Source organism: Gobius niger (assembly GCF_951799975.1).
Source record: "Gobius niger genome assembly, chromosome: 15".
NCBI lineage: Eukaryota > Metazoa > Chordata > Actinopteri > Gobiiformes > Gobiidae > Gobius > Gobius niger.
In genome coordinates, this window is record NC_136866.1 from 18,645,864 (window position 1) to 18,664,989 (window position 19,126).

General features: G+C 43.8%; 1 protein-coding gene across 1 annotated transcript in view; it reads left to right on the forward strand.

The window, feature by feature from the left end:
- Positions 1-19,126, forward strand: part of fndc1 (fibronectin type III domain containing 1) — a 150,244-nt gene that overhangs the window by 52,176 nt on the left and 78,942 nt on the right. The window contains exon 16 of the mRNA XM_079572628.1: positions 3,676-3,909. Within this exon, the coding sequence (XP_079428754.1) occupies positions 3,676-3,909 (234 nt within the window). The remainder of the gene's footprint in view (positions 1-3,675; positions 3,910-19,126) is intronic.

Consider the following 19,126-nt stretch of genomic DNA (forward strand, 5'->3'; position numbering starts at 1 on the left):
GGGAAAATGGAGCTATCCATACAAGCCTGCAACATGTTCTTGTGAGCATAAGTGTCACAATTATCGATCTCCACATCAAAATGAGCAGCGGAACAACTCTGTTAGCTTTTAAGTCACTTCTCAGCTTTTCTGCAGCATTTAATTCTCACTGGGACTAGATCTACATTTCTTTGGAAACGGTGATCTTTGGTCAAAAAACAAAAAAAGAAGCTGATTTTTAAGCGACGGTAAGCCCCGCCCATTCCCCTGCGCTGCGCTTCTGTTTCAATAAAGAGACAAAAAAAAGGATGACAAATAAACCATTGCCTCTGGTGACAATCCAAAGATTACTCAAAGGTGCACAGCTCCAGGTCTGTTTTTGATGAGATGTAACATTTTGCATAATAATAATGCACTTACTTATTTTAATAATAAAATGTTTGCTTAAAAGTTTCTCATAGTGTAGATACTAATTCTACACATTCAAGTTTCCCATAATCCTTCTGTTTCCTGGAATGACTGAAAAGCATTGTGTTTTGGCTTGCTTTGGGCGGGCAGACCGACTGCAAGCCTCCAATAGTGATCCAGAGATTTTTATTTCTGATATTAAAAAAGAAAAGAAAATGTGGTTAAAAATATGACACCTAGCCCAGTGTTGTCACATGGGTCATAGTAATTATAGTAATTGGAGCTAGGCTTTTAAATGGTCCAGAACAAGGTCAAAGTCTTCATAGGAACCCTGTCTTTTGGAGTCACCCCTGGTCACCAGGGAGTGTTATTAGAGCAATGTCAGCTCCCTGCCATGAGGACCAAAGAGAAGCGCCCATTGGTACAAACCCGACAGTAACTGCTTACTTTATATTTATTTTTCTTCTCGCTCCTTGACTCGTTTAAAACCTGCACTGGAAACCGAATCTTGGCACCAAAAATCTATCACAAATCAAATTGGCAAAAACTGAAAACAAAACAAAATGCAATTAGGATGTGGAAATTGAGTCTGATTTTTACGGACAAAACTATTACGAATTTCCATGTAATGTGCTGTTTGATCTGAAAACAAGTCCAAGCTTTATTTAATAGAACCTCATTACTCTCAGTGCAACACTTGCTGACTAACCACAATGGTTCACAGATGAAATTAAGATCAAATATCTGATTAAACTGTATTATGGGCAATTTCACCATCTAAAATATGTGCTTTTATTCATCACTGGGATAATATATATGACAAATATCCTCAAACTCATTTAGCTCAAAGCTTCACTGTGGAACATTCCAGAATATACGCTACTACATCACAAGAGTAACTTTTCATAAAAGTCAAAACAGAAGCATAGAGATTCCAACTGAATGCTAGACTGCGACAATGCTTGTTTTGCAGTGGGTTAAGGTTAAGGAAGAGGCGTGTCCACTCACATTAAGGACTTTTGTGGTATCTTTCACCAATAAAACCCCGATAATGAAGCTGTATATTTTATACTATTTACTGGGTGAAGTAACACAAGTCCGTCCTTCTAAACATCTGTGTTGCGAGTGCAGTGCCCTTCAGTAGAGTCTATAATCCCTCCAAGTCTCCTGATCATACGCAGGCAGGAAAAGGCAGTGTGAATGCTTAAAAGCAGAGAATGCTGACCTCAGCTCGGCGAGGACTGTTTTGGCTCCACACCGAGACAGTACTCCCCGATTTATGACTTTCATATTTTTAGATCCGGTTCTTCAGACTGACGCTCTAACTCAGCATGTTTGCAGGGCTGTTTGATGCGGACCTCCTTCCACTCCCTTTTCTAATCCCAATACTGCATTCTTTATCTTTTAAAGTATTCTTACATTACGATCCCCCTACTCTCTATACCTTTAAGCAATTTTAGTCTTTCATACGAGGAACAATCTGCCCATGTTTGCCCAGTTCAGACAAAGGACAAGTATAAACAAATAATCATCAGCAGTTGCGTCAGTGTGCGTCTTATCAGAGCCACATGGAGAGCAGTGACTTCGCTGGGCTTTCAAACCAGTAGCAGGAGTCTTGGTCTGGTTAGCGTCCTAATTTATGCCTGTCCATCTCCACTCGTAACATGGGACCCATCCTCATCATCTCCTCAACATTATAGTGCTAGCTAGGAAGAACAAAATCCTTTCATTGTGGTTTTTTTGGCGGTAGGGTCGAAAGCTCAATACCTCAGGCTAGGAAGTCTTCAAAAAGCAAACTTCAACATGCCGCACCCACTTGAAGGCGTTACTAGACTGGAAAATTTGGTTGTTTGCAAGGGAAAGATTTCGACAACTTTTAGTGCTTCACAGTGAGTATGTGCTGATTTGAAACATGTCATTGGTTGATGTTTATCCTTTCCAGTGCCTGGTGGACCGGCCGATATATAAATCTCCAGACCACAGCCGAACATCATTGGTGTAATAGTAAAACCATATGCTACATGTAGAGATAGAAGGTTTTTTTTAGGAATGAGGGAAAAAATTGAGATAGCAGAGCCACGTGGATTGAAGTCGGGAGTGAGTGATAGACTTGTGTGAGGGCTTTCTGTGGGGTTTCCTTGGTGAGAGATAAATTCAAAATATTGCCTAACAGAGATGAGAGCTAGAAAACATCTAGAGGTGGTCAGTAACAAAATAAGATTTACTGAAGTTCTGTACTGTTGTCTTTTTTAGGAGCTGTACTTTACAGATTCTCAGAAAGATTACACTACATTACATATTCTCATAAGGTTGAGAACGTATTACTTTTCCTCCACTACACATTCAAATATCAGATATTTTTTTTATACTCCACAACATCGCTATAATGGCTCTAAATAAAACAAAGAAAACCTATTAAGTTGGCTGCAACTCCGGGACAGTAGGTGGCGCTGTGCAGATGTACTGTCAATGCTAGTGACTCACAACAGAAGAAGATTTGACCTCATCGTGTTTGAATCTTGATGTTTTTGAACCTGCAAAGTTATGATTCACAACATTTCTTTAACCTTATTTGCTTTCTTTCTACTTTGAACACTTCAGTACTTTAGTAGATTTGAATTTAGCAACTTAATATTTAACCAGTAGTATCTGCACTTTTACTCTAGTAGACATTTATTGCGGGAGGAGGGAATTATATGAGCTGAATAAATAACTGCAAACACTCAGTTTTGAATTTGATTGTGATTTATCTTGCTAGCATAGCTTTTAGCCCTGTCTTTTGGCTATATAAGAGACAGAGCACTCTTCCTGCATCAAACTCCCTTTTTACACCTCCTCACTGAGTTATCCTAAGACGATGGTCCTCCTGATTCCTGGTATAAATTCTGTGTGAATCCTACGTGATGTTTTGTCCCCCGTGCTCTCATCTGGAACAGTGGAGCCCGTCCAAGCCGCTGACTTTGTCCAGACCTCGCTCAAACCAGGAATTGTTGGAAATCGCAGCGTTCACAGCTGTGGGTTCAGATTCACACACTCTGAAGACAAAACTCACATAAAGGAAACACTGGAATGGGAGGACAGATGACTTTGTAATTACTTTAACTGAAATTATTTTCTTTTCTTGTTGGCCTTGAATATGTTTTTACACTACTGATGGCTCTACTTTTTCTTGCTCTTTTTAAAGGGTTGTTCAAGGTGTGATCAGCACAGGTTGTTCAGAGTTCACCTTTGTCCCCCTTCGTATACATAATATATATCCACTCATACTGCACTGTTCTTTTCTCTCAGCACCGTACGTGAACTACATCCAGAAGGACCCAGGCGCCCCCTGCTCCCTGACGGAGGCTCTGGAGTACCTGCAGGTGGACGTTCTGGAGAACCTGCTGGAGAAGGACAACCTGGTGACGCCCAACGCGCCTCCCAAGAACAAGCCCCACAACCTGACCGTGGTGGCCATGGAGGGCTGCCACTCCTTCATCATCGTGGACTGGGCCCGGCCGCTCAAGGACGACATGGTGTCAGGTGAGAGGCTAAAGGACATCATTTAATCATTCACGCTGGTTTGAATCTCCACGTTTGCTTTTGTCGCCTCTTCTTCTGAACCGCTCTAATCTGTAGTTCCTTGATTTTGATTTCGAAGCCTGTAAATAAACAAAACTCCACCCGATCGTGTAATGGCACAGTATATGAATGATAACACTCCCCCGCAAAAGTCCTGTATGCTTTGTACAAACACTGGCCACGAGTCAATTTCCACAACATTCCCACAGAATTCTTCTCAAAGGTCACTTTTAAAAGGTTTCTCTCACATATGGTTGCTAATGGGTGTCCTAAACATCGGCCGTAGCAGTGTCAAATTGTTAATAATAATAATAATAATAATACATTTTATTTATATTGCACTTTACATTTCAACGAAACCTCAAAGTGCTACAACAGAAGAATAAAATTAGATATAAACAAAAAGAACATTCACATAGTAAAACAAAGCAGCAAACAAACAAATGAGTCCGAATAGGCCTTTTTAAATAAATGCGTTTTCAGGCCTTTTTTAAAAACCCTCAGGGACTCTGGCAGGACGTTCCAGAGTCTAGGGGCTACTGCCTTAAAGGCCCGGTCTCCCATTGTGGATCGACACAACATTTCTAACTACGCAAATCTTAACAGCAGCGAGTGCATTCAGCAGCTGCACCGTGTGTGAAAGGTACGCAGTTACGCGCACGGCACACGTGCACGCTGCAGTGCCGCACACATACCAGGGCAGGCCGGGAGATGTGCCCAGTTATGTGTGCGGCGCGGGGCAGGTTATGTGCCCGAGCCGCAGCTCAGTGTCCGCTGCATTTACAACAGCCTACTTTTTACGCACTAACAGGAACCAAACTGCCTATTTCTCTGCTGTAAATGAAACGCTGTCCTGAGAGAAAGAGTGAATAGCGATGTTCTCTGTATGGCGCTGGTATCAAAGCCTGGCCATGCTGCTTAAACGTGTGTCAGCATGTGCACCCGAAACCCCGCACCTGCACCACCTCCCTATTTTATATTGAGTATAACCACATTTTGTATCCAATAGACTAAGCCTATACAGTGGTGAGAAAAAGTATGTACACCGTTTGGAATTTCTCACATTTCTGCCTGAATTGGTCACTAAATGTGGTCTGATCTTCATCAAAATCACAGAAATGATTCAACAGTTTCTGCTTAAACTAACACCACCCAAACATTTACAATTTATCATATTTGTATTGGCCATAACATGTAAACATTCAGAGAAACATTTGCAACTACAGAAACACAGTTATTGCTGCAAAAGAAGGATCAGCTGATATTTAATACAGGGGTTCACTTACTTATTCCATGCATGTTGTGTCTCAGGTTTTTCTGCAAAATATCATGATAAACTTGTGAATACATGTTTCTATTGATGATATCACGTTGTCCAGGACCTGAGGCACCAAAACAGCCCCACACCATGATTTTCCTGCCCCAGACTTCACAGTGAGGAGAGGGTTTTGATGTGCTGTTCCATTTGTCCTCCACACATGACGTTGTGTGTTCCTCCCAAACTATTCAACTTTGGGTTCATCAGTCCACTGAATATTTTTCCGGTAGTGCTGTGGAGCTTCCAAGTGCTCTTTCGCAAACCAAAGTTGAATAGTTATGACCAATAAAAATATGATCAAATGTAAATGTTTGGGTGGTATTAGTTTAAGCAGACACTGTTTAATCATTCCTGTGATTTTGATGAAGATCAGACCACATTTAGTGACCGAGATTTAGGCAGAAATAAGAGAAATTACAAACGGTGCACTGTAGCTAAGGTTTTTATTAGAGATTGTAATGACTTAAAAAAAAATGCCGCCGCATCGTAAGGACTTTTCGAGCCACTCGAATATGGCAAATTTGTGGACTATTACAAGAAAAAGATTAAAAATTATAGGTTTAAGATATGGGAATTATCTGTTTGGTCATCCTGTATAGACTTACATAGAAATTATAGAGTAGACTGGCCAGAAACTAAACATGAAAAAAAGAAATAATTTTAGATATAGTATCCCTCCTTAATTTGGATTCACACGCACTAATGTAAACTGTTGAACCACCAACCTTACACATTTCAAAAGCTTGATTTGTCTTATTAAGTACATGCAGTGATAATAAAAAGCATATTACAACTACAGTGTTAATATGTTATTTTATTGTGTGTTCTGGTGGTCTGCCAGTCTGCATAAGGGATTTCCACTTGTGTTTGATTTAACAGCCCAGGGATTGTCCAAATACAAACTCTTTCAGAATGTTGGCTCCAGCCGATAAAGCCAGAGTGCCATACTTACATTTCTGAATTATGTATCTTTTTTGGTATCAGCTACAAAGACACTTTTGAAATCTTTCCGTCTTTAATTATGAAAAAAGGTCAGAGATTAGGCACGTACCACCAAGCTCTTGGCTCTTACTGCAGCCCATAGGGGATTACTCCTTAGATAAAAGAGTACGTGGGGCTGGAGTTTAATGCGGGCCATATCAAAGAGGTGTGTGACTGGAAATATGGACAGAGCTGGAGATAAAGGGAGTGCTGGGAGGAGAGGGAGTCAGACATTGCAGCATGTTGTAATGTGCAAGGGAGATATGGGGTTTTCGTTGGCTTTAAACTCAAATCATGATGTATCTTGTGTTATTATCTGTCCATCTAACAAGTATAATGCTTCTAAGGCAAAGTCAAAGCTTGACTTTGAGCTTTTAGCCCTGACATTCCCTTGTCAAACTCGTATCTGGAGTAGTATTATATTTTGAATAATCTGGTTCACTGTTTCTTCATCTGGATTTCCTGAGTTTTGTCATTTGTCGAAGCCGTTCTGCATTTACCACAGCACCATTGATTCATGTACATGCTGTTAGCTAGAAATGGTCGCTTGCACCTTGTTTTTATTATTATATTGTGGCCATGCCGCCTTTGCCATGCCCAATCCCGTCAGACCTTGGATGCTAAGCAAGGAAGGGCCTGGCAGGACTTGGATGGGAAACCGTTTGGAAACACCAGGAAGCCTAGCGAATGTAGTGTGTGAGTGAGTGGTTGGTGGTGGTCGGAGGGGCCGATCATAATTAGGCCCGAGCAACGGACACGCAGTGTCCCGCGAGGGACTAATTAAAACCGTTAACGGGGGACGAAAACGCAAGAATTCACGTAGCAAACGTGAACCGATTCGCAAGTAACAGGGGTCAAAACGTAGTGCTCCGCAAGCTCTAATTTTGGGTGGGGTTCGCGAGAGAAAATAATAAAATATGGCTCAGTGGCGCCCCCTCAAGCACGCAGTTTACATTGAGTCAATGAGAGCCCGGTGGCAAAAAAAATCATCGTACAAAAGTGACATTGGCCAGGGACATAGACCACGTCAAGACATGTCAAAAATGATATTACGACCCCGCCCTAAATGCTACAGGAAGTCGGCCATCTTGGCCCGAACCTCAAACCTTCAAAATCGTACCTCTTGAACTTCTGGTCCCTGATCCTCGAGTTTTCTATGGAAAGACTCCAATTTTGGCCAACATGTCCCCAACCCATGTGGCTTTCAAAATCATCAATTCAAATTTTGTTCCATTATTGGGCGTGGTCATGACAAGGCCGCAACTGAGAGGCCATTTTCAGCAAATTTCAAAGCCTCATATCCTTCACAGACTCGGCCGGATTGGAAAGGACCCAATCCGGCGCGCGTGCACATTCCCCACCTGGACCTAATGGTGTGCACACGCAGCCGCTATCGCCAAAAATGACCCACTGGCGCCCCCTCAAAGTTTTGACTTTAAAAATTCGTATTAAAAAAACGGGATGGCATGGAGGTGTGGAAAAAATCATACAGACCTTGTCAGTGATGGGGAACAACATATCAAAGCCACGGCTCTCTGAGTAATGTCTTTGTGGGAGAGAAATAATAGCCGAAAAATCATTTCCATTATTATTATTATTATTTTGGTGCGCCTTTGACCCCAATTTTGACCCCCTGAATATTAACGAAAACTCCATTTTATTTGACTAAATGATCAAAGTTGGTGAAAAATTCAATATTTTGAAGTCTGCAAAATCACACTGTGCATAATGCCTCAGTGGCGCCCCCTCAAGTCTGACCCCTATTCAAATGGAGGCATGAGTTTTTGGCCTAAACCTATGTTATTCGGTACAGTGATAGAGCACATCAAGACAAACGTAAAACGTCATTATAGCTACTTCCTCTGACAAACCGGAAGTCGGCCATATTGGATTGAAAATTTTACCCAGCATTTCTTCGCCTGACATTTTTTCAAGTCACTCCCAGGATTTTGGACCAAATGACATTTAACTTGGTGAGTGCAATCTAGAGGCGTAGAGCTACAATAATCAAGCTCTTTTGTTCAGATATCTGTTACGGTGTGTCTCTACCGCTCTGCTAAAAAACATGCTTTTTCCGCGCCTCTTTGACGACAACTCACAAGGGCATGCAAATTCAGATCACACTCATCTTTGGATCACATAAGCCCCTCTGTGGATCGTACTGATTACCCTTGATAATTGTACAATTTTCACAAAAATAGCGCCCCCTACCCATACCTTCAAAATTACACTTGCACGAAAGTGAAAACAAAGGTGATATCCTGATTCGGCACGTCGCACTGATCAAAAAAGTCTATTACAACATGCCTCTATCTCGCTTAATTTTCTGTATAATTAGGCCCGAGCAACGGACACGCAGTGTCCCGCGAGGGACTAATTAAAACCGTTAACGGGGGACGAAAACGCAAGAATTCACGTAGCAAACGTGAACCGATTCGCAAGTAACAGGGGTCAAAACGTAGTGCTCCGCAAGCTCTAATTTTGGGTGGGGTTCGCGAGAGAAAATAATAAAATATGGCTCAGTGGCGCCCCCTCAAGCATGCAGTTTACATTGAGTCAATGAGAGCCCGGTGGCAAAAAAAATCATCGTACAAAAGTGACATTGGCCAGGGACATAGACCACGTCAAGACATGTCAAAAATGATATTACGACCCCGCCCTAAATGCTACAGGAAGTCGGCCATCTTGGCCCGAACCTCAAACCTTCAAAATCGTACCTCTTGAACTTCTGGTCCCTGATCCTCGAGTTTTCTATGGAAAGCCTCCAATTTTGGCCAACATGTCCCCAACCCATGTGGCTTTCAAAATCATCAATTCAAATTTTGTTCCATTATTGGGCGTGGTCATGACAAGGCCGCAACTGAGAGGCCATTTTCAGCAAATTTCAAAGCCTCATATCTTTCACAGACTCGGCCGGATTGGAAAGGACCCAATCCGGCGCGCGTGCACATTCCCCACCTGGACCTAATGGTGTGCACACGCAGCCGCTATCGCCAAAAATGACCCACTGGCGCCCCCTCAAAGTTTTGACTTTAAAAATTCGTATTAAAAAAACGGGATGGCATGGAGGTGTGGAAAAAATCATACAGACCTTGTCAGTGATGGGGAACAACATATCAAAGCCACGGCTCTCTGAGTAATGTCTTTGTGGGAGAGAAATAATAGCCGAAAAATCATTTCCATTATTATTAGGCCCGAGCAACGGACACGCAGTGTCCCGCGAGGGACTAATTAAAACCGTTAACGGGGGACGAAAACGCAAGAATTCACGTAGCAAACGTGAACCGATTCGCAAGTAACAGGGGTCAAAACGTAGTGCTCCGCAAGCTCTAATTTTGGGTGGGGTTCGCGAGAGAAAATAATAAAATATGGCTCAGTGGCGCCCCCTCAAGCACGCAGTTTACATTGAGTCAATGAGAGCCCGGTGGCAAAAAAAATCATCGTACAAAAGTGACATTGGCCAGGGACATAGACCACGTCAAGACATGTCAAAAATGATATTACGACCCCGCCCTAAATGCTACAGGAAGTCGGCCATCTTGGCCCGAACCTCAAACCTTCAAAATCGTACCTCTTGAACTTCTGGTCCCTGATCCTCGAGTTTTCTATGGAAAGACTCCAATTTTGGCCAACATGTCCCCAACCCATGTGGCTTTCAAAATCATCAATTCAAATTTTGTTCCATTATTGGGCGTGGTCATGACAAGGCCGCAACTGAGAGGCCATTTTCAGCAAATTTCAAAGCCTCATATCCTTCACAGACTCGGCCGGATTGGAAAGGACCCAATCCGGCGCGCGTGCACATTCCCCACCTGGACCTAATGGTGTGCACACGCAGCCGCTATCGCCAAAAATGACCCACTGGCGCCCCCTCAAAGTTTTGACTTTAAAAATTCGTATTAAAAAAACGGGATGGCATGGAGGTGTGGAAAAAATCATACAGACCTTGTCAGTGATGGGGAACAACATATCAAAGCCACGGCTCTCTGAGTAATGTCTTTGTGGGAGAGAAATAATAGCCGAAAAATCATTTCCATTATTAGGCCCGAGCCGGACGCAGTCCTGGCAAGGGACTATTGTTTTTGGGTGGTTTCTTATTAGGCCCGAGCCGGACGCAGTCCTGGCAAGGGACTATTGTTTTTGGGTGGTTTCTTATTATTATTATTTTTTTTCTCCGGAAATGATCGCGTTTTTGACCCGCTGAACGTGGGCGAAAACTCCCCAAAATTGGCGGAGGCAATGGGGCAGCGAAAAAATTTATGATATTGGACGAATTGGACACGCTCATAACAAAGTGGCTCCGCAGCGCCCCCTGGAAGCGGACCCCAATTCAAAAAAATTGGGGCATTTTTGGGCGTATGCCCAAGTCCTTGGGCACAGTGAGAGGGGACATCAGGACAAGCCCAAAACTCACTTGGAGCGCCACGCCCACTCGCACAGGGAGGCGGCCATCTTGGCTTCAAACCCGGACCTCGTCCAAACTAATTTTACGTTTTAACGAACTAGTCCCTGGTTTTTCGCCGGATTTAGCTCACATTTGGCACAGCGCATCTAGACATATTGAAATTCAATATTTGCCCAGCGTTTCTCAAAAAAGTTTCACCGTCTCCGCGTAACGCCGCGGCAAAAAACGCGTAGATTTCGCGTTGTTTCCAAGAAAGCTCACGCTCACAGGCATAAGCCCACAGAGCTCATATTCATGTCACTAATGCGCCACCTGAAACTGAACAGCATGAAGCCATTAATGTGTAGCCTGCTCCCAGGATAGCGCCCCCTAGCCATACCTTGAAAACTGCACTTTTGAATCTTTTTTATACAATGATGCCAGTATGTTCTAGACACTTTTGCAAAGCAAAAAATACATTATAGTTATGTCATATTTTCTAAGATGTGGGCGTGACTTTGACTTTTATGTGGGAGTCTATCTGGACCTGTCTTGTTTGTCAACAAACTAGTCCCTGGTTTTTCAGCAGAATAAGCCCATACCTGTTTAAACAGACTCTCCTGACACGGGGCTACAAAAAATACCTGACTTTTTTTTCACTCAGACCCCCCCGTTTCGAATGGCGCCCCCCCAAAAACACGTTTTGTCATGTAAATTTGACACCACCTCGCAGGCGCGCGCTCTATCCAGTCTGGATCCTACTTGGCTGACAGAAGGCCACTTACGGTCTGATTCCATAGAGATCAATTACTTCACGGTGCACATCACTATAGCGCCCCCTGCCTATACCCTGAAAAATTTATTTTGTCCGATTTCCGCGAAACTTTCCAGATGTCTTCTACTCATCATAACAAACAAAAAAATATATTACACCATGCCTCTATCTCGCTCCGTTCTCCTAATATTTAGGCCCGAGCCGGACGCAGTCCTGGCAAGGGACTATTGTTTTTGGGTGGTTTCTTATTATTATTATTTTTTTTCTCCGGAAATGATCGCGTTTTTGACCCGCTGAACGTGGGCGAAAACTCCCCAAAATTGGCGGAGGCAATGGGGCAGCGAAAAAATTTATGATATTGGACGAATTGGACACGCTCATAACAAAGTGGCTCCGCAGCGCCCCCTGGAAGCGGACCCCAATTCAAAAAAATTGGGGCATTTTTGGGCGTATGCCCAAGTCCTTGGGCACAGTGAGAGGGGACATCAGGACAAGCCCAAAACTCACTTGGAGCGCCACGCCCACTCGCACAGGGAGGCGGCCATCTTGGCTTCAAACCCGGACCTCGTCTAAACTCATTTTACGTTTTAACGAACTAGTCCCTGGTTTTTCGCCGGATTTAGCTCACATTTGGCACAGCGCATCTAGACATATTGAAATTCAATATTTGCCCAGCGTTTCTCAAAAAAGTTTCACCGTCTCCGCGTAACGCCGCGGCAAAAAACGCGTAGATTTCGCGTTGTTTCCAAGAAAGCTCACGCTCACAGGCATAAGCCCACAGAGCTCATATTCATGTCACTAATGCGCCACCTGAAACTGAACAGAATGACGCCATTAATGTGTAGTCTGCTCCCAGGATAGCGCCCCCTAGCCATACCTTGAAAACTGCACTTTTGAATCTTTTTAATACAATGATGCCAGTATGTTCTAGACACTTTTGGAAACCAAAAAATACATTATAGTCATGTCATATTTTCTAAGATGTGGGCGTGACTTTGACTTTTATGTGGGAGTCTATCTGGACCTGCCTTGTGTGTCAACAAACTAGTCCCTGGTTTTTCAGCAGAATAAGCCCATACCTGTTTAAACAGACTCTCCTGACACGGGGCTACAAAAAATACCTGACTTTTTTTTCACTCAGACCCCCCCGTTTCGAATGGCGCCCCCCCAAAAACACGTTTTGTCATGTAAATTTGACACCACCTCGCAGGCACGCGCTCTATCCAGTCTGGATCATACTTGGCTGACAGAAGGCCACTTACGGTCTGATTCCATAGAGATCAATTACTTCACGGTGCACATCACTATAGCGCCCCCTGCCTATACCTTGAAAAAATTATTTTGTCTGATTTCCACGAAACTTTCCAGATGTCTTCTACTCATCGTAACTAACAAAAAAATATATTACACCATGCCTCTATCTCGCTCCGTTCTCCTAATATTTAGGCCCGAGCCGGACGCAGTCCTGGCAAGGGACTATTGTTTTTGGGTGGTTTCTTATTATTATTATTATTAGGCCCGAGCGGCCTGCCGTCGCAAGGGCCTATTGTAATCGCAATCGCGATCACAGCGCAGTGCGCACAGCGCACTGAACCTTAGTGCGCGGAGCGCACAAAAACAGCGCGAAGCGCTGTCCCCATGTCAACCGTAAACTCACCATGTAAAACAGTGAAGCCCACACCGAAGGTGTGGGCCCTTTATACTTATTATTGCATTAAAATGAATGGGGGTATATAGTGTGAATGGGGGTATATAGTGGATGACGAGCGCGAAGCGCTCGTCATCCACCCAGGAACCCCACGGATGTGTGCGGATCGTTGAAAGCTTTCCAAAAATGTATAATATGATATCGTCGCGAAAGCGACGATATTGTTTTTGTAAAAAATATTATTATTAGGCCCGAGCGGCCTGCCGTCGCAAGGGCCTATTGTAATCGCAATCACAGCGCAGTGCGCGCAGCGCACTGAACCTAAGTGCGCGGAGCGCACAAAAACAGCGCGAAGCGCTGTCCCCATGTCAACCGTAAACTCACCATGTAAAACAGTGAAGCCCACACCGCATTAAAATGAATGGGGGTATATAGTGTGAATGGGGGTATATAGTGGATGACGAGCGCGAAGCGCTCGTCATCCACCCAGGAACCCCACGGGTGCATGCGGATGGTTGAGAGCTTTCCAAAAATGTATAATATGATATCGTCGCGAAAGCGACGATATTGTTTTTCTCGGAAATATTATTATTAGGCCCGAGCGGCCTGCCGTCGCAAGGGCCTATTGTAATCGCAATCACAGCGCAGTGCGCGCAGCGCACTGAACCTAAGTGCGCGGAGCGCACAAAAACAGCGCGAAGCGCTGTCCCCATGTCAACCGTAAAGTCACCATGTAAAACAGTGACAGCCCACACCGAAGGTGTGGGGCCTTTATACTTATTATTGCATTAAAATGAATGGGGGTATATTGTGTGAATGGGGGTATATAGTGGATGACGAGCGCGAAGCGCTCGTCATCCACCCAGGAGCCCCAGGAGCCCCACGGATGCGTGCGGATCGTTGAAAGCTTTCCAAAAATGTAAAATATGACATCGTCGCGAAAGCGACGATATTGTTTTTGTAAAAAATATTATTATTCTTTTTTCTTCTTTCTTCTTCTGCTCTTTGAGCAGGAATTTGACCCCCTGAACATAGTCGAAAACTCACCAAACTTTGCCCAAAATTCAGGTCCGGTGAAAAATTAATTAAAATGTGTGTTTCATGTTGGGGGGGGGAAAAATGGCGCGACAGCGCCACCTACAAAAGTCAAAATACATTGCGCCAATGGGGGAGGGGCCGAAGTAAACTTTGTCGTAGAGCGACGAGATTCGGTACAGACGTTCGTCATGTGACGACAAAAAAAAAATATTATTGTGGCCACGCCCCCTGACAAACCGGAAGTCCGCCATATTGGCAGGAAGCCCGGAGAATGCTGAGTCAGCGTTTTCGCTGACGTCGCATTTTAACGAACTCCTCCTAGGGCGTTTCACCAAATGAGCTCAAAATCGCTCCAGCTCATGTCGAGATGTGGGGCATCAAAAGTTATCCAAATTTTTTGGCTAAGTTCTTCGGTTTGTTTGCGGCGAAGCCGCAATCTTTACGAAGGATTTTGCGATTAATCAAAAACTAAAAATTACTCCCATTCGCACAAAGAAACTCCGATTAAAAATCGGAAATATACATTTTATTGACCTTTCACCCCTGGACACAGCACGTGTGAAAAAGTGACACTGGGCGCGATAGCGCCCCCTCCAGGTGCAAAATAAAAAATGCATTATGGGAAAAAAATTAGTTTGTCGGAAATGGATGAAATTCGGTACAAAAATAGTTGATGGCATCCCGATCCAAAAAGCCAATGAGACCCATATCGTATTTTGCACGGTGTTGCCATGGTGAATAAAAATACATTGCGTCCATGGAGGCGGGACCAACGTCAACTTTGTCGTAGAGCGACGAGATTCGGTACAGATATTCATCATGTGACGACAAACAAAAAATATTATTGTGGCCACGCCCCCTTACAAACCGGAAGTCCGCCATTTTGACAGGAAATCTGGAAAATGCTGAGTCACGGTTTTCGCTGACGTCGCATTTTAACGAACTCCTCCTAGGGCGTTTGACCAAATGAGCTCAAAATCGCTCCAGCTCATCTCGAGATGTGGGGCATCAAAAGTTATCCAAATTTTTTGGCTAAATTTTTCGGTTTGTTTGCGGCGAAGCCGCAATTTTTCCGAAGTATTTTGCGATTCATCAACAACTAAAAATCGCTCCCATTCGCACAAACAAACTCCGATTTAAAATTGGAAATATACATTTTGTTGACCTGTCACCCCTGGACGCAACAAATGTGAAAAAGTGACATTGGGTGCGATAGCGCCCCCTCCAGGTCCAGAAGAAAAAATGCATTATGGGAAAAAAATTAGTTTGTCGGAAATGGATTAAATTCGGTACAAAAATAGATGATGGCGTCCCAATCCAAAAAGCCAATGGGACCCATACCGTATTTTGTACGGTGTTGCCATGGTAATGCCCGGGGGCCCCCATGTTATCATAATGGGGCTGACACATGAATCTCACATTATGCAACATTACAGCGCGTTAGCGCCCCCTGTCAGGAGCGTGTGGACAGTGGTCATTGAAATACGGCCCGTTAGGGCCGTCTGATGCTAATTGTGAAATTAAAAAGTTTATGCGCGCCAGCGCCCTCTGCAGGCTGGAGCCATTATTCACATGGAGAGGCTAAAATGTAGTTTTGATGTTTACTGACAAAGATTAATGGCTCATCGGGGCAATAAAATGCAGTGTGGCGCCCTTGGTACGGTTACATAGACACGGCAATAGAGGCGCTAAAGGAGGCACGGCCCGCGAGGGCCGTTCGATGCCGCTTGCGGCTTTAATTCTTTCTTCTTTCTTCTTCTTCTTCTTCTTCTTCTTCTTCTTTCTTCTGCTCTTTGAGCAGGAATTTGACCCCCTGAACATTGTCGAAAACTCACCAAACTTTGCCCAAAATTCAGTTTTGGTGAAAAATTTATTAAAATGTGTGTTTCATATTGGGGAATAAAAAAATGGCGCGACAGCGCCACCTACAAAAGTGAAAATACATTACGCCAATGGGGGAGGGGCCGAAGTAAAGTTTGTCGTAGAGCGACGAGATTCGGGACAGATATTCGTCATGTGTCGACCAAAAAAAAATATTATTGTGGCCACGCCCCCTGACAAACCGGAAGTCCGCCATTTTGACAGGAAGTCCGGAGAATGCTGAGTCAGCGTTTTCGCTGACTTCGCATTTTAACGAACTCCTCCTAGGGCGTTTCACCAAATGAGCTCAAAAGCGCTCCAGTTCATCTCAAGATGTGGGGCATCAAAAGTTATCCAAATTTTTTGGCTATGTTTTACGGTTTGTCTGCGGCGAAGCCGCAATCTTTCCGAAGTATTTTGCTATTCATCAAAAACTAAAAATCGCTCCCATTCGCACAAACAAACTCGGATTAAAAATCGGAAATATACATTTTATTGACCTTTCACCCCTGGACACAACAAATGTGAAAAAGTAACATTGGGCGCGACAGCGCCCCCTCCAGGTGCAAAAGAAAAAATGCATTATGGGAAAAAAATTAGTTTGTCGGAAATGGATGAAATTCAGTACAACAATAGTTGATGGCGTCCCGATCCAAAAAGCCAATGAGACCCATATTGTATTTTGTACGGTGTTGCCATGGTGAATCAAAATACATTGCGTCTTTGGAGGCGGGGCCAACGTCAACTTTGTCATAGAGCGACGAGATTCGGGACAGACATTCGTCATGTGACGACAAACAAAAAATATTATTGTGGCCACGCCCCCTGACAAACTGGAAGTCCGCCATTTTGACAGGAAGTCCGGAGAATGCTGAGTCAGCGTTTTCGCTGACATCGCATTTTAACGAACTCCTCCTAGGGCGTTTCACCAAATGAGCTCAAAATCGCTCCAGTTCATCTCAAGATGTGGGGCATCAAAAGTTATCCAAATTTTTTGGCTATGTTTTACGGTTTGTCTGCGGCGAAGCCGCAATCTTTCCGAAGTATTTTGCTATTCATCAAAAACTAAAAATCGCTCCCATTCGCACAAACAAACTCGGATTAAAAATCGGCAATATACATTTTATTGACCTTTCACCCCTGGACACAACAAATGTGAAAAATTAACATTGGGCGCGACAGCGCCCCCTCCAGGTGCAAAAGAAAAAATGCATTATGGGAAAAAAATTAGTTTGTCGGAAATGGATGAAATTCAGTACAACAATAGTTGATGGCGTCCCGATCCAAAAAGCCAATGAGACCCATATTGTATTTTGTACGGTGTTGCCATGGTGAATCAAAATACATTGCGTCTCTGGAGGCGGGGCCAACGTCAACTTTGTCATAGAGCGACAAGATTCGGGACAGACATTCGTCATGTGACGACAAACAAAAAATATTATCGTGGCCACGCCCCCTGACAAACTGGAAGTCCGCCATTTTGACACGAAGTCCGGAGAATGCTGAGTCAGCGTTTTCGCTGACATCGCATTTTAACGAACTCCTCCTAGGGCGTTTCACCAAATGAGCTCAAAATCGCTCCAGTTCATCTCAAGATGTGGGGCATCAAAAGTTATCCAAATTTTTTACCTAAGTTTTACGGTTTGTTTGCGGCGAAGCCGCAATCTTTCCGAAGTATTTTGCTATTCATCAAAAACTAAAAATCGCTCCCATTAGCACAAACAAACTCGGATTAAAAATCGGAAATATACATTTTATTGACCTTTCACCCCTGGACACAACAAATGTGAAAAAGTAACATTGGGCGCGACAGCGCCCCCTCCAGGTGCAAAAGAAAAAATGCATTATGGGAAAAAAATTAGTTTGTCGGAAATGGATGAAATTCAGTACAACAATAGTTGATGGCGTCTCGATCCAAAAAGCCAATGAGACCCATATTGTATTTTGTACGGTGTTGCCATGGTGAATCAAAATACATTGCGTCTCTGGAGGCGGGGCCAACGTCAACTTTGTCATAGAGCGACAAGATTCAGGACAGACATTCGTCATGTGACGATAAACAAAAAATATTATTGTGGCCACGCCCCCTGACAAACTGGAAGTCCGCCATTTTGACACGAAGTCCGGAGAATGCTGAGTCAGCGTTTTCGCTGACATCGCATTTTAACGAACTCCTCCTAGGGCGTTTCACCAAATGAGCTCAAAATCGCTCCAGCTCATCTCGAGATGTGGGGCATCAAAAGTTATCCAAATTTTTTACCTAAGTTTTACGGTTTGTTGGCGGCGAAGCCGCAATCTTTGCAAAGAATTTTACGATTCATCGTAAGCCAAAAATTGCTCCCATTCGCATAAACAAACTCCGATAAAAAATCGGAAATATACATTTTATTGAACTTTCACCCCTGGACACAACAAATGTGAAAAAGTGATATTGGGCGCGATAGCGCCCCCTCCAGGTGCAGAAGAAAAAATGCATTATGGGAAGAAAATTAGTTTCTCGGAAATGGATGAAATTCGGTACAAAAATAGTTGATCGTATCCCGATCAAGAAAGCCAATCGGACCCATACCGTAATTTGTACGGTTTTGCCATGGGAACGACCGGGAACCCCCATGTTATTCAAATGGGGCTGACATATAAATCTCACATTATACACCATCACGGCACGTTAGCGCCCTCTGTCAGCAGCGTGTGGACAGTAGTAATTGAAATAAGGCCCGTTAGGGTCGTCCGATCCTGCTTGTGAAGCAAAAAAGATTATGGGCGCGCTAGCGCCCTCTGGAGTTTGGAACCATTATTCACAAGGAGATGGAAAAAACACATAGCACCTATGGGGGCGGGGTCAACGTCAACTTTGTCGGAGAGCGACGGGACTAGGTACAGACATTCGTCATGTGACGACAAACAAAAAATATGATTGTGGCCGCGCCCCGACAAACCGGAAGTCCGCCATTTTGACAGGATGTCTGGAAAATGCTGAGTCAGCGTTTTCGCTGACATCGCATTTTAACGAACTCCTCCTAGGGCCTTTAACCAAATGAGCTCAAAATCAGTCCCCCATTCATACGTAATCTCATCGTCTCAAACAGTGACCAAACATATTGTTATTGCTGGATAGTGCCACTCAGTCATATTGAGCTCTTTTTTTTTTTTTTTTTTCAATAATCTTTGAAC